At 40.9% G+C, this 19137-nt stretch overlaps 1 protein-coding gene across 1 annotated transcript in view; it reads right to left on the bottom strand.

The window, feature by feature from the left end:
- The window catches only part of MTPN (myotrophin), a 50429-nt gene that overhangs the window by 16553 nt on the left and 14739 nt on the right, over nucleotides 1-19137 (bottom strand). Inside the window, exons 2-3 of the mRNA XM_003420224.4 lie at nucleotides 5520-5633; nucleotides 4478-4561 (exon numbers count right to left, since the gene is read on the bottom strand). Coding sequence (XP_003420272.1) covers nucleotides 4478-4561; nucleotides 5520-5633 — 198 coding nt within the window. The remainder of the gene's footprint in view (nucleotides 1-4477; nucleotides 4562-5519; nucleotides 5634-19137) is intronic.

Below are 19137 nucleotides of genomic sequence, written 5' to 3'. Positions count from 1 at the left end.
ATAGCGCCATTTTTAGTAATTAAGGATTCTGAAAGAGCACAATCAATAGCCAAAAACGCCTGGCTAATAAAACTACAGGGGATCAATCGAAGGCGCTGATGCAGCAACAAAATCAAAGCAATTAGTTTGAAAAAGCTGAACTCAATTTTACCATGTTGTATTCAGAAAGGTCAAATGAATCCCTTTCTTCCTCTAAAATAATAGCTCAATATACTTACAATTGATCTGTCATCAATAGAGCCATCTCTGAATGTCAGTTATTTGGCTACAAAAACCAAGGCTCAGACATAATAAAAGAGATATCATGGGTACAAGTAAAAGGAAAAACAAACTAGTTAAAAGTCAGGCAACTCAACTCTCAACCAAGAATTTATAACCCAGTGCACACTTAGAGAGAACCTTCTAGGAATCATATTTGGGCAAATGCAAATCAAGCCAGCTTTTCAGAAGCTCATTTAATGGAGAAGATTCTTTAACAATGGAATCCTACAACCACAAGGTCTCAGTGACTTTGGAGTATCATGTTTTGAGGATGAGGAGTGCAGTGTAATGGTCTGGGCCCTTTTAGCTTAGGAGTCACTGTGTTTTCCCCTGAGGAGACAGAGGAACATAACTGTGATCTATAGTTCCAGACATGGCTCAAAGGAGACAGCATCTCACTGAGTCAATAAGCAGAACATTTGGCTAAAAAGGATCCCATGAAGTTTTTATTTTCTGAGAACAAAATCCTAGGCTGGGCAGAAAAGGTTAGGGAAAGAAAGGGAAGGAAGGAACCATTCATTTATTTTACCATATAGATTTATCTAATTCCCAGAAAGGCAGGATTTAGGCTCCTCTGGCTGAGATACCACTGGGGAATGGAGATAGCTCGAGTACACAAGAGGTAGCCACCAAGACATTGGAGTCTTCATTATCTGCTTGGTTCAGATCAGTGTTTCTAAATGATAAATACATTGCAGACTGAAAAATATTTAGACATTCTACCACAGTCAATTAAAACTATCAATGACTACAGTAAGCAGGAAGAACTGGTCCCAGGGTGGGAGAAAGCAACCGAATGGCTGTTGTGGTAGACTCAATGGATGAGATTAGAAGCCAAGAGATCCAAGGAAGCTTACCAACATCCATGATGGCTCCACCACTTGCCACATGGACCTACACAACAAGCAAGCTACCTCCCCACGCCAGCATTAATTCCCTGCATCTGATCTGTCTGTCTGTACTATTCAATACACTAGCACTTCTTAATGATGAGGAAAACCTAAGAAGCTGAGGTGGGACTAAGAATACGCCATCAGCTTCTGATTTCCCCTAAATAATAAATACTCTGGTTTACTCCCTCATGGCCAGCTCCCACTTATATGTAAAGAATAGGTGGGCGTGGGGACAGTAAACAACTTTAAAGTTTACAGGGTTTAAAAAGTAAAGCATTTCAAAAGAAAATAAATATCACTGGGTTTTAAGGTCCTTAAGAAAGTTGATGATAAATTTCCTTAAGAAAGCAAATAATCCAAGAAGCTAGACTACATGGAAAAGAATGGGGCACCAGGATTAAAAAAAAAAAAAAAAAAGAGGGTCATTAACAACCTGCGTTATGCAGATGACACAACCTTGCTTGCTGAAAGTGAAGAGGACTTGAAGCACTTGCCAATGAAGACAAAGACCATAGCCTTCAGTAGGGATTACACCTCAACATAAAGAAAACAAAAATCCTCACAATTGGACCAATAAGCTACATCATGATAAACAGAGAACAGACTGAGGTTGTCAAGGATTGCATTATACTTAGATCCACAATCAACACTCACAGAAGCAGCAATCAAGAAATCAAAAGATGCACTGCACTGGACTAATCTGCTGCCAGGGACCTCTTTTAAAGTGTTGAAAATCAAAGATGTCACCTTGATGACTAAGGTGCGCCTGACCCAAGCCATGGTATTTTCAATCGCATCATATACACGTGAAAGCTGGACAATGAATATGGAAGACCGAAGAAGAGTTGATGCCTGTGAATTGTGGTGTTGGCGAAAAATATTGACTATACCATGGACTGCCAAAAGAACGACCAAATCTGTCTTGGAAGAAGTGCAACCAGAATGCTCCTTTGAAGCAAGGATGGCAAGGCTGCGTCTTACATACTTTGGACATGTTGTCAGGAGGGATCAGTCCCTGGAGAAGGACATCATGCTTGGTAAAGTACAGGGTCAGCGGAAAAGAGGAAGACTCTCAATGAGATAGACTGATGCAGTGGCTACAATAATGGGCTCAAGCACAACAGTGATTGTGGGCATGGCACAGGACCGGGCAGTGTTTCGTTCTATTGTACACAGTGTCATTATGAGTTGGAACCGACTAAATGGCATCTAACAACAACATGTTGAAGAAAACCCACTGGCAAAAGTGACTTCTTTGTGATGGCGTGACACAGCCAAGCTTTAAGTGACAGATGTTTCAACAATTGGCCATACAATTTTGCACATATATATGTATACATTTGCTCAAACATTGTTTAAGAATTATGATTGTAACTTAAAACTCTGACAGACAAGATTTTAAAACTTAATTGATAATTTTAAATTTTGCTTTTTGAGGTTTAAACTTTATTATAAAATTCTGGTCCCTGTTTTAAGAGGGTTCACTTTACCTGGTCTTTTTAATATATCAATTATTCTCAGTCATGCCTGTACCTTGATGTAAAAATATATCCTGTATCTTGAATACACGTCAAATGAGTGCTTACTCAACGCCCATGCCAACAATCCTAATTAATTTCACTTGTTACTGATTTCAAGTCAACATGCTTAATACCTTAGCATGTTTACCATAAAACTCAGAGACCAATTTTTATGTTGCAAGGGGATGAATAACTGATTAACATTCCTATTCATTCAGAATCTGCTTCAGAAATCTGTCATTCTGTTTTACACTAGAGAGTGCTGTCAGATTCAGTTGTATGCTATGGTCAATGATTCAAATTATACACTATTTTCTCTTCAGGTGTCACCTTTTGGTTAGAAGTTAGACACTTGCTGATTGCTCCCATGGCACTGCCCACCCTGACCTGGTCTTCTGCCCACAGCACCCTGATTTCTTGTTGGAGAACTCAGCTCTTCCTCTCCTGTGATGAAGAAGCCTGGCTCCAACTCCACTCCAGGAAAGGGTGGTGGCTGGCTTAGCTAACTGCCACAGTAACTACTTCAGGGATCAGTCCATAACTGATTAGAACCAATGAGATGCAAGGAGGTATCTGCAAGGGACATTAGAAACGAAAAGCCTAATTCACCTATGTGGCATGAACGAGGAGGAGCTCAGAGCCAGGAGCTGCTCATAGACAGGCTGAGATCAGAGGCATTAAGTCACCGCTGAGGAGAGAGCTGAGAGAGACAAAAAGAAACCAGATCCTGGTCACGTGGCTTAGGCCCAGGGTCAAGCTGGGCCTCAACTGTGTAGCTTGAGTCAAAGAAATCTGTTTCCTGCTTAAGCCTGACTGAGTTGGGTTTAGTTACGTGCTATATAAAGAGTCCAAACTAATACAATATAGAAATCATAGAAATTGTTGATGAGCTGCCAGACAGTATTTGTAGCCTGTAGCAACCAGTTTTAAATACTATAAGTAAAAATATTCTCCGGTGATAAAATTATCCATCAGTTTTCAAAGGTACTTTTTAATCTTGTCAGGGGTGGACGGGCAGTAAGAAAGAGGCACATCCCACCAGATTCCTGATCCACTAAAGGGCAAAGAACAGTATTTCCATTATTCACATTAGTATGGTACACAGTACCTGGAAATTGCTGCCCATGTATTTCAAATTAAAACACTTAAAAAATTAAGTAACTGCGTTTTTAACAAAGCAAAGGGTAAAAAAAAAAATACCTACTTTTAGAAAACCTGAATTAACTGCTTTCAGAACCTATCTTTAAAGAGAGACAAATGTGCTATCTCCTTCCCCAATTTTCTCCATATCTCACTGACGCTGACCCTAAGCTACGATCTACTAAGCGCTTCTTACGTGTCAGGCACTGTGGCAGATGCTCTGTATGCAGTCATTCGTTTAATTTCTCCAGTAACCCTGCCCAGCATGTACTACAGAACATGAAGCTTACAAGCTATAAAACAGTGCTACTCAACGTGCGGTCCGTGGACTTGCTGCCAGTCTGCAGACTGTTACTAGTCCATGATGACATGTTCTAGGTCACTAAGTACAGCTAACTTTTGTTTCATAGCAAGATTTTCTCAATGAAGGCAACAGTGTGCTGATTTATATTCCAAGCCAAGCGCCTTACCCATTCTGAACTGCTAATGCTATGTGGACAGGCTATTTCGAGTAACACAGTTCTAGACCTCAATTTGGGATACTGTCTCTCCTCTAGTTTTCTGCCCCTGCTGCTAAACAAGATTTCAATAAATTAACCACCAAATGCTTAGCTTAAGCAGTCACTCAGTAATAGAAAAAACAAAATGGGCACTTGACCTCACCTTTGACAGAAGCAACTTCACACAGGAAACGTGGCCCTCGTAGACAGCAGACAGAAGAGGGGTAATATGATGCTTATCTGGAGCCTAGGAAATGACAGACAGAGATAAACAACCTCATCCATATCACGCTTCATTTTTGCCTTCTTTCTAGCTCTAAACAGCAAACTCTTGTCTGTACTTCAAGATCTGCATTTACCTATTTACCTTTCTCCACAAGAATCACCCCACAGTTTACGTTTCTTGTCTCTAAGGGAGCTATGAGAGGCCAAGCCCACAAGCAGCTCTTTGGGAGCCAGTACAGTGAAGAAGAGAGAGCCGAACTTGTACCTGCGCTCAGATCTTGGCTCTATGACTTACTGCGTGACTAGTTATTTCGTCTGAGCCTCCATTCCCCTCTACTGTAAAAATGCCAATGAGGTCCAGGAAGGGAAGAGGGGAGACCACAGCCAACGAGAAGGGAAAAAAACACTGTCACAACTAGGCCAGGTGATATGGTGTCCTGGAATGCTGTCATGGTAACTTAAACATTTTCCCCGAACTCTGAAATGCAGGAGCTACAAAAGGCTGGAGTCAGGAGATGATGGCCCTCGATCACTCGGCCACTGGCCTGTGCCCAACAATCCAGCTGAGAATGATCACGACGGCAGAGCCCTGGGCTCCACAGGTCACCCCCTGCTACCTACACACAGTGCAAGCTCTCTAGGCTTTACAACATGAAAAGCACTAGCCAAGGGGAAAACACAACCTTCAGTTATATCAGCTTAAGTATATGCAAATAGAAGGTATTTGAGTCACTAGCTTTAAAGGAACACAAACTGCAAGGTTAGCTCTTTGACTAACTTTTATCCTAAAAAAAGTCGGTTTATCTCGCTTATTTTTAAAGTCTTAGCTACATACTTCTGGGTTACAAGAAATCTGGTATAATTTCAGACCGTATTTTTATTTAACGTTTCCATAGTTAATTCGCAAATCTGTAGGAAACAAACAGTCCAAGCATACAATAGGATTTTTTTTTTCTAGAAAGACAATGTTCTTTACATACATTAATATCCGCTCCTTTCAGCAGCAGGAACTCCAGGATCTCAAGCTGCCCACAGTCTGCTGCATAATGAAGAGGCTTCCTCCCACCTTCTAGCGTCCGGTTGACATCTTCTCCCTTAAAAATAACGAAAACAATATTTATATGATAGTGGACTGCAGAGGATATAAGACAACTGATAGTCTCACTTTCTTAAAGTTACAACAATTTCATGAAACAATGACATTTTGTGCAAAGCGAAATAAAAAGCTAAAGACCTGAAATGAAATTCTATACAATAGTTAACACCCAGTATGATAGTAATTCAAGTCAGGCTGAAAACAACACACACACAAAATTAATGTTGAATGTAACTAAACAGACTGCTGTTGGGTGCCGCCAAGTCGATTCTGACTCACAGCGACCCTGTATATCAGTTTGTCGTATTGCGGGGGCTTGCGTGTTGCTGTGATGCTGGAAGCTATGCCACCGGTATTCAGATACCAGCAGGGTCAGCCGTGGAGGACGGGTTTCAGCTGAGCTTCCAGACTAAGACAGACTAGGAAGAAGGACCCGGCAGTCTACTTCGGAAAAAAACCAGCCAATGAAAACCTTACGAATAGCAGTGGAACGCTGTCTGATATAGTGCCGGGAGATGAGCCCCCCAGATTGGAAGGCACTCAAAAGATGACTGGGGAAGAGCTGCCTCCTCAACGTAGAGTCGGCCTTAATGACGTGGATAGATTAAGGCTTTTGGGACCTCCATTTGCCAATGTGGCATGACTCAAAATGAGTCTGCAAACATCTACTAATAATCAGAACCTCCAAGGTACAAAGCATGAACCTAGGAAAATCGGAACTCGTCAAAAATGAAATGGAACACATAAACATCAATACCCTAGGCATCAGTGAGCTGAAATGGACTGGTACCGGCCATTTTGAATTGGACAATCATATAGTTTACTATGTTGGGAATGACAACTTGAAGAGGAATGGTGTCGCATTCATCATCAAAAAGAACATTTCAAGGTCTATCCTGGAGTACAACACTGTCAGTGATAGGATATTATCTATATACCTCCAAGGAAGATCAGTTAATATGACTATTATTCGAATTTATGCACCAACCACTAAGGCCAAAGATGAAGAAACGGAAGATTTTTACCAACTTCTACAGTCTGAAATTGATCAAACATGCAATCAGGATGCACTGATAATTACTGATGATTGGAATGCGAGCGTTGGAAACAAAGAAGATAAGTAGTTGGAAAATATGGCCTTAATGATAGAAACAATGCTGGAGATTGAATGACAAAATTTTGCAAGACCAAATACTTCACTGCAAATATTTTCTTTCACCAACATAAATACTGACTATACACATGGACCTTGCCAGATGGAATACACAGGAATCAAACTGACTACAACTATGAAAAAAGACGATGGAAAAGCTCAATATCATCAGCTAGAAAAAGGCCAGGAGCTGACTGTGGAACAGATCATCAGCTGCTCATATGTAAGTTCAAGCTGAAACTGAAGAAAATAAGTGCAAGTCCACGAGAGTCAAAATACGACCTTGAGTATACCCCATCTGAATTTAGAGACCATTGAAAGAATAGATTTGATGCATTGAACACTAATGACCGAAGACCAGACGAGTTGTGGAATGACATCAAAGACATCACATATAAAGAAAGAGGTCACTGGAAAGACAGGAAAGAAAGAAAAGACCAAGATGGATGTCAGAGGAGACTCTGAAACTTGCTCTCGAACATTGAGCAGCTAAAGCAAAAGGAAGAAATGATGAAGTAAAAGAAATGAACAGAAGATTTCAAAGAGTGGTTCAAGAAGACAAAGTAAGGTACTATAATGAGATATGCAAAGAGCTGGAGATAGAAAACCAAAAGGGAAGAACACGCTCGGCATTTCTCAAGCTGAAGGAACTGAAGAAAAAATTCAAGCCTTAAGTTTCAACGGTGAAGGATTCTATGGGGAAAATATTGAACGACACAGAAAGCATGAAAAGAAGATGCAAGGAATACACGGAGTCATTACACCAAAAAGAATTGGTCGACATTCAACCATTTCAAAAGGTAGCATATGATCAGGAACTGATGGTACTGAAGGAGGAAGTCCAAGTTGTGCTGAAGGCATTGGTGAAAAACAAGGCTCCAGGAACTGACGGAATATCAACTGAGATGTTTTAACAAATGGATGGAGCACTGGAAGTACTCACTGCTCTATGCCAAGAAAGGTGATCCAACCAAATGCAGAAATTATCAAACAATATCATTAATATCACACATAAGCAAAATTTTGCTGAAAATCATTCAAAAGTGGCTGTAGTAGTATTATCGATATTGAACTGCCAGAAATTCAGGCCAGATTCAGAAGAGGATATGGAACGAGGGGATCATTGCTGATGTCAGATGGATCCTGGCTGAGAGCAGAGAATACCAGAAGGATGTCTGCCTGTGTTTTACTGACTATGCAAAGGCATTCGACTGTGTGGATCATAACAAATCATGGATAACATTGCAACGAATGGGAATTCCTGAACACTTAATTGTGCTCATGAGGAACCTTTACATAGATCAAGAGGCAGTTGTTCAGACAGAACAAAAGGATACCTAGTGGTTTAAAGTCAGGAAAGGTGTGCATCAGAGTTGTATCCTTTCACCGTATATCTATTCAATCCGTATGCTGAGCAAATAATCCGAGAAGCTGGACTATCTGAAGAATAATGGGGTATCAGGATTGGAGGAAGACCCATGAACAACCTGCGTTATGCAGATGACACAGCCTTGCTTGCTGAAAGTGAAGGGGACTTGAAGAACTTACTGATGAAGATCAAAGACCACGGCCTTCAGTATGGATTACACCTCAACATAAAGAAAACAAAATCCTCACAACTGGACAAATAAGCTACATCATGATAAATGGAGAAAAGATTGAGGTTGTCAAGGATTTCATTTTACTTGGATCGACAATCAACACCCATGGAAGCAGCAGTCAAGAAATCAAAAGACGCATTGCATTGGGCAAATCTGCTGCAAAGGACCTCTTTAAAGTGTTGAAAAGCAAAGATGTCACCTTGAAGACTAAGGTGCGCCTGACCCAAGGCATGGTATTTTCAACTGCATCATATGCATGGGAAAGCTGGACCATGAATATGGAAGACCAAAGAAGAATTGACGCCAGTGAATTGTGGCATTGGCGAAGAATATCGAATATACCATGGATGGCCAGAAGAACAAACAAATCTGTCTTGTAAGTACAATCAGAATGCTCCTTAGAAACAAGGATGGTGAGACTGCATCTCACATACTTTGGATGTGTTGTCAGGAGGGACCAGTTCCTGGGAAAGGACATTATGCTTGGTAAAGTAAAGGGTCAGCGGTCAAGAGGACGACCCTCAATGAGATAGACTGATGCAGCGGCTGCAGTAATAGGCTCAAGTGTAACAACGATTTTAAGGATGGCGTAGGGCCGGGCACTGTTTCGTTCTGTGGTACACAGGGTTGCTCCGAGTCGGAGCCGACTCCACAGCACCTAACAACAACAACAACATGATAGGAAAGAACCACCCCATAGGGTTCCTAAGGCTGTCAACTTTATGGGAGCAGATTGCCAGGTCTCTTCTTCTGTGAGCTGCTGGTAGATTTGAAATGCCTACCTTTTAATTAGCAGTCTAGCGCTTAACCACTGTGCCACCAGGGTTGTCTTATTTCTGAGGAGCTTACTCAGCATAAGATGTGGCCATGTAAGACTGGTGAATTCAAGCACTGAGATTTTTTTTTTTAATAATTTTTATTGTGCTTTAAGTGAAAGTTTACAAATCAAGTCAGTCTCTCACACAAAAACCCATATACACCTTGCTACACACTCCCAATTACTCTCCCCCAATGAGACAGTCCGCTCTCTCCCTCCACTCTCTTTTCGTGTCCTTTTCGCCAGCTTCTAACCCCCTCCACCCTCTCATCTCCCCTCCAGGAAGGAGATGCCAACATAGTCTCAAGTGTCCCCCTGATCCAAGAAGCTAACTCCTCACCAGCATCCCTCTCCCACACATTGTCCAGTCCAATCCATGTCTGAAGAGTTGGCTTCGGGAATGGTTCCTATCTTGGGGCAACAGAAGGTCTGGGGGCCATGACCACCGGGGTCCTTCTAGTCTCAGTCAGACCATTAAGTCTGGCCTTATGAGAATTTGGGGTCTGCATCCCACTGCCAAGCACTGAGATTTTATGTAGTTCATGCAACAGGCATGCTAATTTGTCAAAGCACTGCTACTTTGATGGAACTAGCCATCACCATCTCAAAGCAATCTCAGTATCAGCTTCAAGAATATTACTAGAACCCTACTGTTTTGCCAGCTGCCGTGCTAGGCAGTGTGGTACGATGGTGAACAGAATCAGACATGGCTTCTGGCTGCAGGGGGCTTACCACCTAGTGGGGGAGGCAGATATTAATTGAATAACCATATAACTAAATATATAGTCTCAAAATATGAAAAGCATTATGAAGGAAAAGAACTTAGAGCAATACGAATATATATCAGAACACCTTGGTGATGGGTGAGGTGTAGTCTAAGAAAATGAATCTTAGCCCTCAAAAAGAAGTCTTCTTTCACTGAGGATTCAGAGATGCTAACAATGGCAACGATTACAACTACCCCTTGCTGACCAGCCACTGCATGTTTGCACTGTGCTATATGCACTATCTCTAAACTTCCAACCACCCTAAAATGAGAAAAATCACCATTTAATATGTGAAAAGCCTAAAGATGAAAGAGTTTAAAAAACTTCTTAATGTGGCTTAGTTACCAACAGAGTAGACATCTAAGCCCATTCTCTTTCAAAACACCATGCGGCCTCTAACTCACTATTTGCCCCCTTCTCTTAAGAAGAGTTCACATTTTAGAGTGGCAAAATGCCTGAAAGAGTTTCTCGTTTAGCTTGGTTTGGTCAACTCATGAAGCAGTTCCCTGAATCAAGATGTCTGGAGTCCTGTCACCTTAAAACTAGCACCAGGTGTTCTTTCAAACACATACTCTAAAGTCCTCCCTCCTCTCTTCAGATTCAAAACCCACACCCTCCTGTCTTCTCATTAATTCAGATACTACAGATTCTTCAAGTCTCAAGACTGAATAAACCATGGACTGCCAAAAGGATAAACAAATCCGTCTTGGGAGAAGTACAGCCAGAATGCTCCTTAGAAGTGAAGATGCTGAGACTTTATCTCACATACTTTGGACATGTTATCAGGAGGGATCATTCCCTGGAGAAGAACATCATGCTTGGTAGAAGGTCAGTGAAAAAGAGGAAGGCCCTCAGCGAGACAGACTGACAGAACTGCAACAATGGGCTCAAGCATAACAACGACTGTAAGGATGTGGCAGGACCACAGAGTTTTGTTCTGTTGTACGTAGGTCACTATGAGTTGGAACTGGCCTGAAGGCATCTACTAACAACATGCCTTCTTCCAAACAGAATGCAAATGTCTTGGGGGTAGCAGTGATATGTTTTCTTCATAATAATTTAGAATCATTAAATATTCAGAGGCATTTTTTCTCCCCCCTAAGGAAACAGATTAACTCCAGGGTCCTAGATCTCTTATGCTGTAAGAGAGGAAGAATGTAAACACTTACTAGCTGGGTGGGCTTCAGCTACAGAGAAAAAGCGAATTCTAATTGTGTCTCCCAGATTCTGGGGGTAGGGGAGAGAGATGCACAATCTCAGCTGGTCCTTGACATTGTACAGCAATCTAAACATGTTTCCCTTTTTATCTTGCTCTCCCACTCTCCACAGAGACTATTTTAAACTTGACACTTTTTATAGACCTCAGACTTCTCTATCACTTCCTTCCCCTTCATTCTCAGAGATGACCTCATATCTTCTTTATTCAGATGACTGTCTCCAGACAGAGGTCCCCCTGGGATTCCTCTCAGCCATGCTTACCCACACCTGACAATCCTCCTCCACTCCTAGCTAAAGCCTTCCTGCACTGGATCATTCTTCTCCCTCCTAGCTCCAGCCAATCCCTCAGGTAAATTTTGGATATCATCCCTTCTTGTTTTCTCAGAAAACTTAACCCTTGTTTATCCCTTTACTAGCCTGCGTTTTCAACCTCTTCTGCTACTGGATCCTCAGCACATGCCACTCAAGGCTCTTCCACTAAAAAAGCAAACACAGACTCCGGTCCACGGAGGCTGGATGAACCACTGAAACTATAACCTTGAATAATATCCCCTGAAGTCTTCTTAAAACCAAAAAATAGTTTAGCTTAACTAGTAAAAAATGTCTGCCTCGAGCCTTATGCTCTTTTAAGAACTATCTATAGGGGATCAAAGTGACAACAGCAACTCAAGATTAGACAGGAATCTTAGGGGACAGCTGAGTTTATGTCAATGGGAGAGGAACAACTAAGAAAACGAGGGTGAGGATGGCTGCACAACTGGAAGAATGTAACGTCACTGGGCTTGTACATGCAGAAATGGTTGAACTGGTGTGTGTTTTGCTATCTTCTCAACAACAACAACAAAAAGCAAAGAATACCACAAAAACCTCTCCTTGACTGAACGTCCACCCTTCAGCTCTTGTCTTCTCTCCTCCCTTTCATGGCTGAACTTTTCTCGAGAGTTGTATATATAGTATTTGCTATCTCCAACTTCTCACCTCCCATTCTCATTTGGCTTCTCCCTTCAACACTATCCCATAACCTCACCTCCATGCTGCTAAGTGCAAAGACTCCCTTTTAATTCTCACCTTACTGACCTCTCGACAGTGACAAAGTCCATCCTGCCTTCCTTTTTAAACTCCCTTCTCTGACAGCAAGTCATGAAAGCTTTCCTCCTACCTCTCTGACCACTGCTCCTCGGTTTCCTCTCTGGACATCTAAAACACACTTTTGAGATCCTGATTATGATTTTAGATCGTCATTCTACATAATCTGAACAGTTGATAAATGTGGTTGTCCTTACAGTCTTATAATAATAATACCCACATAGAAATAACTTGATGACAAATTTTGGGGGGGGGGGAATAATACCTCCTTATGGATGCACAATGCCATACGGTAACATCATACGTGGTAGAGCTTCGCAGCAATACTATTTTCACCACAGCATGCATGTGCATAACCAGACAGGTCACAGAGAACTCTGCACACACAGTGGAGGTGAAACAGGCTGACTTACACATAACTGTGAAATCAGCAATGCTTGCCATCACATCCCAGGCTTGCGTAGCTTCACCTCTCCCCTCTTAGCAACGATGGTTTAATAAGCAGCTTCATATTACTCTTTCAAAACGCCTTCCTTTCAGTGTAATATGTAATATCGTACATAGAAGTATGTAATGTCAGTTGTTAAATACACATATGATATTAAAATTGTATTTTTACCATAGTTTTCATAAGGCTGTTTTGAAGGTATCCTTATTTCCTCTAAAAATATTATATTCCAGATATATAATATGCGTGTTGCTGTTGTTAGGTGCCATCGAGTCGGTTCCGACTCACAGCGACCCTGTGCACAACAGAACAAAACACTGCCCGGTCCTGTGCCATCCTTACAATCTTTGTTATGCCTGAGCTCATTGTTGCAGCCACTGTGTCAATCCACCTCGTTGAGGGTCTTCCTCTTTTCCGCTGACCCTGTGCTCTGCCAAGCATGATGTCCTTCTTCAGGGACTGATCCCTCCTGACAACATGCCCAAAGTACGTAAGACGCAGTCTCGCCATCCTTGCTTCTAAGGAGCATTCTGGCCGCACTTCTTCCAAGACAGATTTATTCGTTCTTTTGGCAGTTCATGGTATATTCAATATTCTTAGGCAACACCACAATTCAAAGGTGTTGTTTCCCCCACGTGTCTGTCAGTTTGTTGTACCGTGGGGGCTTGCGTGTTGCTGTGATGCTGGAAGCTATGCCACCGGTATTCAGATACCAGCAGGGTCACCCATGGAGGACAGGTTTCAGCTGAGCTTCCAGGATAAGACAGACTAGGACGAAGGAGCCAGCAGTCTACTTCTGAAAAGCATTAGCCAGTGAAAACCTTCTGTAATATGCGTATGTGTGAAATATTCCATATATAAAATAATAATACCTCATAGTATCTTCTAGCAAGCAGTTTAAATATCCTCTGTCCAGAACCACTGTTGTGATCATGAAATGCTTTAGAGTGAGTTGGCTCCTAGTGCCGCTCAGAGTAAGAAGGGGATGCAGACAGTGGTGGGAGTAAGGAGAATCTATGTGGAATTCTAAATCAAATGGAACCCAAGAAGTGTCCGAAGACTATTTTACTCTGGACAACCCCAGATTAGTTCAGGAACTTAATTCACCGGCAATTTATCTTTTATTGCAATTTACCTTTTCATGTGTTTCTATCTTGTGTTGTTAATTATATTTTAAAGGACCATAGAGGGCAGAGATTCTATCTTATACTTTCTTATTTCTAATAAAATGCCTATATGGTATATAAAAAACAGACCTTTTAAATCTCAGTAACCGTTTGTTGTGACTGCTGACTGATTATGATAGCAAGTTATAAAAGGAAAATTAGAAAATAAAACAGTATTCAATAAGGTCTACTGATTTTGAGTGTGCGTGTGCACACAGATGTGTATGTGAGAATGTGGCTGGAGGCATTAGCTCCTTATGGTATATGGAATTCCCACAGGCTAATGGAAGTCAGGAGGTGCTAATGGTGGGTGGTGCAGTGGTTAAGCGCTTGCTTGCCAACTGAAACATGGGTGGTTTGAACCCACCAGCCGCTCCATGTGAGAAAGATGCGGCAGCCTGCTTCCGTAAAGATTTACAGCCTTGGGAGCCCTGTGGGCAGTTCCACTCTGTCCTACAGGGCTGCTGTGAGTCGGAACTGACTCGACGGCAGTGGGTTTGGGATTTGGACTGTGGTATTAATCATCTACCACAGTGCTAAGTGTAACGTGGCTGGTAAGCATGCAACAAATATCAGCCATTGTTATTACTGGACTTCTCAATAAAAACCCAATGTTCCCAACTTCAATTCACCAAATGTATGTAAATCGATTAAAACCAAGTTTCTAAAGAGTAACACTGATCACGCCACTTCCTCACTCAATTTCAACTGCTCTTTTCTGTTAAGCAGAAATTCCTCACCTTGGCACTCAGGTTAGCTTCAATTACACACTCACCCCCCATTCCTGCTGTCACACACCTCTGCTCCTGCCGCACTGGGCTTTCCCATGTTGGTGCCTCACTCACACTGTTGCCTTTTCTTGGCACAGTCACGCCACTTCCACACCTTGATTGAATGAAATTCCACCTTCCCTACAGGATCTATAAAATTTTTACCTGATACTCTTAATCTATGATCCCTCCTTTTAATAGTTCTTGTTTACATATCTTATTAAATTTACCTTATTCGATCAGGTATTTGCTATTTATGTACTTGCATGAAAACGCCATGAAAAAAGGTCAATACCTTACTTATTTACATGTCGTTGCTGTTGTTGGGTGGTGTAATCGGTTCTGACTCATAGTGACCCTATGCACCACAGAACGAAACACTGCCCGGTCCTGCGCTATCCTTACAATCGTTGTTATGCTTGAGCACACTGTTGCAGCCACTGTGTCAATCCATCTCACTGAGGGGTTTCCTCTTTTTTGCTGACTTTCTATTTTACCAAACATGATGTCCTTCTCCAGGGACTGGTCCCTCCTGATAACATGTCCAAAGTATGTGAGACAACAGTCTCGTCATCCTTACTTCTAAGGAACATTCTGCCTGTACTTCTTCAAGACAGATTTGTTCCTTCTTTTGACAGTCCATGGTACATTCAATATTCTTTGCTAGCACCATAATTCAAAGGCGTCAACTCTTCTTTGCTCTTCCTTATTCATTGACCAGCTTTCACATGCATATGATGTGATTGAAGATACCATGGCTTGGGTCAGGCACACCTTAGTCTTCAAGTTGACATCTTTGCTTTTTAACACTTTAAAGAGGTCTTTTGCAGCAGATTTGCCCAATGCAATGCGTCCTTTGATTTCTTGACTGCTGCTTCCATGGCTGTTGATTGTAGCTCCAAGTAAAATGAAATTCTCGACAACTTCAATCGTTTTTCTGTTTACCATAATGTTGCTTAATGGTACTGCTGTGAGGATTTTTGTTTTAGGTTGAGGTGTAATCCATACTGAAGGCTGTGTGTGGTCTTTGCTCTTCCTCAGTTAAGTGCTTCAAGTCCCCTTCACTTTCAGCAAGCAAGATTGTATCATCTGCATAACACAGGTTGTTAATGAATCTTTCTCCTATCAAGACGCTATGTTCTTTTTCATACAGTCCAGCTTCTTGGATTATTTACTCAGCATACAATGTCCACAGGGCACTTGTGTACCACCCAAAACAGTCAAATTTAATAAATTAGTGTACTGACTTATACCATCTTTGTCACACTGCAGGGCCTTTTGCTTACCAAAACTACTACTGATTTTGTACCTACTTCACAATTGGGTTTACCCTGGTAGCACAGTGGTTAAGAGCCTGACTGCTAACCAAAAGGTCGGGAGCTCAAATCCACCAGCTGCTGCCTGGAAACCCTATAGGGCAGTACTACTCTGTCCTATAGGGTCACTATGAGTTAGAATTGACTCAACAGCCATAGCAATTGTTTTTTGTTTTTTTTTGCATATTTGTTTTCACAAGGGGGTTATTTTTAGAACATTGTTAGAGTCTCTGAAAGCCACATAATCTCAGGGCTGGAAGATTCTGAATGTCATGTAATCCAACTACCCATTCTGTGTTTGAATTCTTGCTTGTGTATGCCAACCTACAACTGACCATCTCTCATGAAAGGCAACTCAGGACCTTGCTGATCAGCCCATTCCTGCTCCGAATGCTGGAATATTCACTGTTTACTGATTCTGGATCTATCCATTGGGGGCACAAAGAATAAGCAAACAAGCAATCCCTATTTTCACGTTAGATTATTGTTTTTAGCAGCCACATTGCATTGCAACCAAAACTAAATCATCCCAAATTTCGGTCAGTGCTTTTCTGGTACATCTATTGCTATTACATTTCATCTTGTAATGGTCACCTTATTTTTCCGGCCTGCCAAGTTCTTTCTACATCTTTATTATTATTAAAGGATTTTGCTAGTCCTTGCCACCTATCTTTATTATGCTCATCCAAGTTCTTGGTAAAAATATTAAATAGCAAAAGACTGAGGAATGAGCTCTGGCAATACTCAGGTAACTTCCTTCAGTTCGCCATATAAAGAGAGAGAGATCTGCAGTGTACCTGGGAACTACAATTCAAATAGTCTTGAATCTAATTCGGGGACGGACAAGCTTTTTCTATACAGGGTCAGAAAGGCCCGTAGTCTACTGACCCCAGGTCCGGTTCTTTACACTCTCAGCCAACCATGCTTTCCCACCATTTCCCCAAGCACATTATTGAAATATACAAATGCCAAATGTTTGAGATTATCAGTCTAGGAACTGCATAAAAAAGAAATTAGTATAGTATGCTTTGTTTCTAAATGATTCTTTGCTTAGTGTTACAAACCACCCTCTCACCACCACACACACACTTAAAAAGTAACATATGTTCATTTAATAAAAATTGGAAAATGAGATGTTTCTTCTAGTGAGTTCCACCATCCAAATACAACCATTGGGATTACCTCCCTGAACTTCCATTTCAACTTTTTTTTCCTCAGTCCAGTTGTTCGAAAAAGTTACAACCACACTGTGTATCATTTCACATATGAGATACCATTTTTGAAAGCCACATAATATTCTGTCAAGTGGATGTAACATTGTTGTTAGGTGCCGTCAAGCTGCTTCCAACTCACAGTGACCCTATGTACAAGAAGCAAAATATACCATAGTTTACTTAATTATTCTAATTTATGGGCATGTAGATCGATATCGATATCCTGTAACAATGAAATCCTTATTTCACAGAACATATCATATTATTGCCACTGTTTCATCAATTCTAAAATACAAATTTTCCTGTATTGTAACATTTCTGAAGTTGGGTCACAAAACAGAAAGAAAAAAACTCTTATCACTTTGCTCTGGTGATTGGGATAGAGCCTGTACGTGTTAATTATGTGACTTGTAAAAACATTAACAGTCACACCTGGCTTTGCTACAGAAAGTAATACATGAGTGGGTCAAGATGCCAGAAGGCGAACTATTAGGTTATGCTGAATTTGAAGAACATAAAACAATAAAATTCACTGAAAATTTAAGACCTACCAATATTATTCTCATGAAAATTTGGTGAATGTGCTTTCAATTATTTTTAATCCAGGAAATTGCCAGATAATAAGTATCAGACAGAACATGTCTCAGGTCTAATTTCTAAGAGGGGTGTTATTCACTATACTCCCCAGAGTTCAGTATCTGCCACCTGGCTATCACCACTGAGTCAGTTATTTGGTTATTTAAGAGAACTACAAGCAATAGAGGCTTTTTTCTAGTTGTCTGTCAGCACCATACTTTTCTAAAGATCAAGCTAAACTAAGTCTATTTTTTTCTTTTTGCCTTATTGTGACAATAGAACAAAATTAATCTGGTATAATTTCTTCTTCAAAGTACCAAGCTGGCTTTTTTTTTTTAACCTAGTATTCTATGTACTGGATGGTTTATTCTAATATTTTCCTAAGTATATCAGTTTGGCTAACCATTCACTCATGAACCATCTACTGCGGGCTGCAGGCTGATAGGAAAAGGGAGCAAGCTGGCTGAGAAAGTGAAATACAGAAAGGAAACAAAAACTGCGACAGCGAAATTAAAAATCTGCGCTGATGGAAGTAAAGTTGGGTAACGATACTCAAATGAGTAAAGAATGGAGAAAAAGGTTAAGGAGTTCCCCCCAAAATACTTTAAAACTTACAAGAAACATGTTTTTATATAATCATAAAATCTCAAAGACTAGACATATTAATTTATTTTGTAGTCATCTTTACGGGACAGGATTGAGGACACTCTCACTTTCTGAATTCTGATGTTACTTACATTAAGAAAATGAGTATGTGTTACTTGTATACTCAATGAAAGCAATACAAATAGTTGTTCTGAAAAACTAAAACCAAAGGCTACTGCGTATTTATTGACTTGGCAAAGTTTAAACTTAAACATGCTTTTGATGAAATTTAAATTCTGGAAGACCTAAAAGAGATTTATACCTTCTGTTATAGATTGAATTGTGTCCCCTGAAAAAGGTATGTTGAAATCTTAACCCCTGGTACCTGTGAATGGGAACTTATTTGGAAATAACATCTTTGCCGATGTGATGTAATTCAGTTAGCGTGAGGTCATGCTAGAGGAGGGTGGGCTCTAATCCACTATGACTAGTGACAGAGACACACAGGAAGAATGGCCACGTGAAGAACTATGGAGAGGCTGACGTGACACACCTATAAACCAAGCAGCGCCTGGCACTGCTATAGCTGGTGTGAAGCAGAAGGGCTGTATGAAAATGAATTTCTGTTGTTTTAAACCACCCAGTTTGTGTACTTAGTTATGCAAGCCCTAGGAAACCAATACACCTTTCAAGTCATGGAAGAAAATGAGGCCAAGAAAACAAGTCCCTACGGTTAACAAAGGTAAAATATAAGTTTAAACAATGTAAATTCAAAGTCTAACAGC

Source organism: Loxodonta africana, chromosome 8 (assembly GCF_030014295.1).
Source record: "Loxodonta africana isolate mLoxAfr1 chromosome 8, mLoxAfr1.hap2, whole genome shotgun sequence".
NCBI lineage: Eukaryota > Metazoa > Chordata > Mammalia > Proboscidea > Elephantidae > Loxodonta > Loxodonta africana.
Note: the sequence above shows the minus strand (reverse complement) of the source record. Positions and strands in the feature narration are given on the sequence as shown.